General features: G+C 47.9%; 1 protein-coding gene across 1 annotated transcript; it reads right to left on the bottom strand.

The window, feature by feature from the left end:
- Window positions 1-1,288: 1,288 nt before the first annotated feature.
- On the bottom strand, window positions 1,289-3,478 carry LOC110097303 (9-cis-epoxycarotenoid dioxygenase, chloroplastic). Its single transcript, XM_020823593.2, has one exon. It carries the CDS (start codon window positions 3,401-3,403, stop codon window positions 1,625-1,627), a length of 1,779 nt encoding a protein of 592 aa, XP_020679252.1. The 5' UTR covers window positions 3,404-3,478; the 3' UTR covers window positions 1,289-1,624.
- Window positions 3,479-4,565: the final 1,087 nt, after the last annotated feature.

Raw genomic sequence — 4,565 nt, 5'->3', positions numbered from 1 at the left:
ACATCCAATCCAGACGCGCCACATCATCTAAATATACCGGAATCCGATGCATTTTGGTGACGTGATGCATCTGGATTGATGTGCGGACGAATCCGGACACCGGACGTAATAATTTGCAGAAACATAGAGCCTCAAATGGTGGAGCCGGTCGGAGGCGGAAGCTTTGCGTGAGAGAGAGGAAAGGTCGCGAGGATCGCGCGCTGGATCGGCGAGCACCTCAGGCCCCTAAGCAGGGAGCGACTTGCACGGATGTGGGTCAAGAGAGGTAGAGTGCGCATCACTTTCTTCCTCTCCAACAGGAGGAGTCAACAGGCAACAGGAGGAACCGACCTTCGAGAACAAGCGGTTGAGAAGTTATCAGGAAGCTAGGAATTGGTTTTATTATTATTATTATTATTATTTTAGGGTGGTATGTAAGAAAATAAAAAAGAGTTTTTTTTTTTTTTGGAACGGGTATCCACTGTTGCCACCCCAAAAGAGAAATTATTAGGTGCGGAGTGCGTCCGGAAACCAATAAAAATGCGCCACGTACGTCATCTCATTGGTGGGTATCCAGCTCGGTACCCGCACTCGGTACCGCTGGGTATCGCTAGGTACATAGTGCTTGTGCGGATGGTTCTCCCATCCGCACTCCGCACCTAATAATTCGAAAGGGGGCATGACGACGTGATTAATCCTCGATTGATCTATAAGAGGCACCCACCTCATAAACCTCTTGCCCCGCATTTGCTTGGGAGAGAGATTATTATGTGTGGTGTTTGGACCATCCGGAGGCGAATCCGAATGTGCCACGTTACCCGTATGCACTAAGCCCCGGGTGATGTGGCGTATCAGGATTCGCCTCCGAATGAATCCGGACGCCTCATCACGTAATAATTTTCCCCACTTAAGAGGGGCTTATGCTCGAGGAAAATCGAGCACAAGTTGAAAATTCCCAACCGTACTCGCCCACCAATCAAACTAATCATGGGTAATAAAAAAGAATTTAAAATATTAATAAAAAAAATTAGCATACTGCAACTGTAAACTTTGTGTGTTTTTTTAATTGATTATAAAACGCATTATAGCAGAGAAAGGCCCTACTTTAGCTGCATCATAAGCAATAAGTTTTGACCAAACGGGCCTTTAAGGAAATAAGAAATAAATGAATAAAAAAAGACCAGCTAGGCAGTGTACTTTTCACACACAGCAATGATAACAGATAACAATATGCTCTAACATGTCATTTACAAAAAAAAAAAAAAAAAAAAAAATGTCATTTAAAAAAAAAAAAAAAAAAAAGAAGAAACAGAGGAACCCCTGGCGCTTCCACACAGCGCCAGCTGCGACCTCCACTTCATTTGTACAAACAAACAACCGTTAAAATTTAAAAAAATAAACGAAGAAGAAGAGGCCGGCTGAGCTCGACAAAGCGCTACAAACCGGCCTCACTAGTATAGATCAAATTTCTCTCTACAGATCTGCATCACAGCATAATCTATATACAACTAGAATATGTAGGTAGGTACTCACTGAAGCAGAAGCAGAAGCAGAAGAAGGAATTGGACAACTCCGGGGATCTCCACTGCCAATCCCTCAGGTAGCTTCCATTCCTGCAAAAATGTAATCGACCAGTAATTCCCATTCAGTCCTGAAACTCCAGACTCCCTTCACTGACAAACGTTCCATGGAATCCATAAGGTACTCGCGATGGCAGCTTCACGACAGCTTCCACTTTCATGTCGGAGGCGTTCACTATAAGCAGCTCTGATTTCGCCGATTCCTCGTCGTGCACAAACGCAATCACATGGCCTTCGTCTTCATTCTCTTCGTCCCCGGCTGCCGGCACAAAGTACGGCTCGCCGCCGAATTTCCCTTTCCCGTACTCGAACTTTTGCATGTCGCCGGTGGTGAGATCCACTTTGGCGAATCCGGACACTTTGGGCCATGGCTCCGCTATTGCAAGGTAGGCGTATCGGGTTCTCCGCCCAAGCCGGTTTCGGTTCACCATTCCGACCTCGAGATTAACATGCCCTGCGGACCCGACAATGGCCCGTCGGGTCGATCGGCCTGTTTTCAGGTTGAGGCGTATCTCCGTGAGCTCGCTCCGCAGGTTCTCCTCCGACTCGTTGAAGATGGAATCCGCCGGGGTCATGCAGGAGCCGATGACCACGATCTCCTCTGTCTCAGCCTCCTCCCACGCGTTCCAAAAATGGAAGCAGAAGCAATCCGGCACATCGACCCAAATCATCTCGGAACCATCAACGGCGCGCTTCGGAAGAACTCCGAACCGCGCCGTCTTCTCCTTATCGTAAACCACCGGCGAACCACCGGCGATCATTTCCTGCAACTTGAACACCACCTGCTGGTCCGGCACAACCACGAAATTCTCCGTAATGGCGAAGTCGTGCGTCATCGTGGGCTGATCCAACGGGATCGCCACGTCAGCGGATTTCTCCCCGGAAGGGGAAAAGCTAAAGTACTTCAAATAGGGCTTCTTGATTACGTCATAGCTCAGGACGAACATTTCCCCTGTCTCCGGGTCGAGCTTCGGATGCGCGATCATAGAGGATTTCAACTGTCCGCCGAAGTCGTACCGTCCGACCGTCTCGAGATCGCCGGCGCGAGTGACGCGGATGTGGTAGGGCAAGTCGTCTTCCGACATGGCGAGAAGACGGTTGTTGAAGAAGATTAACCCGGCGTTGGCGTTGCCTACGCCGCGGGAGGGGTCGAGGAGACCGAAGAGCCCGCGCGCGTAGAACAGGAGAAGACGGGCAATCCCCGAGTGGCCGTGAAGCTCCCCGATCGCCTTCGGGAAGATAGCGCGCCCCATGACCCGCTCTTGCCGTAGCCGCTCTGTTTCAGTGAATCGGCATGCGTAGGACGCGCGGCCGTCGCGAAACCTCACGGCGTGGACCATTCCGTCACCGTCGAACAAGTGATGACCAGCGCGAGGGGCGAAGAAAGGGTTCGCGCCGTTGCGGACGTAGACGCCGTTGAGAGAAGAGGGAATTTCGCCGGAAACAGGGAGGTTGTGGCGCGGGGGCGTCTCGCCGACGGGGGCGAAGTTTCCCGCAATCTGGATTTCGGGGTCGACGGTTTTGGGGAGAGAGTGATTGCGTTCGAGGAAGTTTCCAATGAAACGTTCTTCGACGGCGTCTAGCGCAGCGGCGGCGGCTAGCTGGAAAGGGTTTAAGTTAGACGGCGGGGAGCACTGATTGTACAAGGATGCGGGGAGTTCGAGGACGGAATGGGAGGAGAGCGAGCAATGAGTGGTTCCGACTGGCCTCCGGCAGCCGCCGGGTGGTTTACTGAGAGCGTTCGGATGGTTGAGATTGTTGATCACAGAGGTCCGGCGATGTTGGCGGTGGTGGGGATTTTGTATTAGGTTTGATGAGATTGATATGGAAATGGAAGAGGACATGGCTCTGGTTTTGCGTGCTCTGCTTCAGCGTATTGAGAGTGAAGGGTAGAGAGAGAGAGAGAGAGAGTTAGTAGAGCTGAGTGAGGGTGGTGTGTGAGAAGGTATGGGCATTTGTTGGAAATATATAGAGTTTGAAGGAGTCTCGGAAGCGGACGAGGAGCGGCCCGGGGTTATGGAGGGGAGGCGTATTAGACCTATTATAGAGAAGCCCACGTGGTGGATTTTCAGGGGGAAGAAAAAGGGCTGGCATTTTACTTTGAAATGTCGGAACAAAATACTGAAAAAGGCCTCTAATTGATTTAATTTATTTTTTTAATTATGATACATCATTTTAAAATAAATGATATTTACAAATTGCTATATATCGAATTCTGATTAGGATGACTGCAAAATAAATTCAAAATAAAATAAAATAGATATAGTGTAAGTCATTCTAAAATGAAGTTTGCTTGATTGCTACCAACCGTAGCCTGCCTCCACCCACCTCCGACAACTTTCGCCGGCCGCCTCCCTCACCAGCCACCTCCACCCTCCTTCGGCCACCACCACCGCCCAGCCCCACCTATCCACTTGTAGCAACACCCACTCGTTCCAGGTCGCTGGAGCCACCATCGCCAACTGCCAGCCATCTCCGTTGTCGGCCACAGCTGCTGCAGACCGCCATCATCATTGCCATAATTATTCATCTTGTAAGAAAAAATATGGCAAAATATAATAATCATGATGCTACTAATTTTTCTTTCATTTTAAAAGTAGAATAATTAATAAAATTGCAATATAATATAAATTTTAAATAATTTTTGGTATAATATATTTAAAATCAGTCAACATTTTTATAGATATATTATAATTATTTTTTATTTAGCATATTTTTCATTGAAGTTTTTTATTTTATTTTTAAATAAATCATCCATCCTCTCTCTCTCTCTCTATTATTGGGAGCGTAGTGTAGTGCCTACGATTATTGGCGAGCTCTGTAGGTGGCTAACTCCAAGCACAAGGCTTGATCTGTTCCCAGATTACCATGCCAAATTGCCCATATTGTCCTGTTTGAATTCAAAAAAAAAAAAGGAAGAGAACAAGTACTGATTCGAGCATCTAACTCGTAATTCTAAGTCTTTTTGTGTAGGGAAAGGTAATTCCAAGTCTAAAAAGGAGGTAT

Source organism: Dendrobium catenatum, unplaced genomic scaffold, assembly GCF_001605985.2.
Source record: "Dendrobium catenatum unplaced genomic scaffold, ASM160598v2 fragScaff_scaffold_71, whole genome shotgun sequence".
NCBI lineage: Eukaryota > Viridiplantae > Streptophyta > Magnoliopsida > Asparagales > Orchidaceae > Dendrobium > Dendrobium catenatum.
The sequence above is the reverse complement of the archived record's forward strand: the minus strand, read 5'-3'. Positions and strand labels throughout refer to the sequence as shown.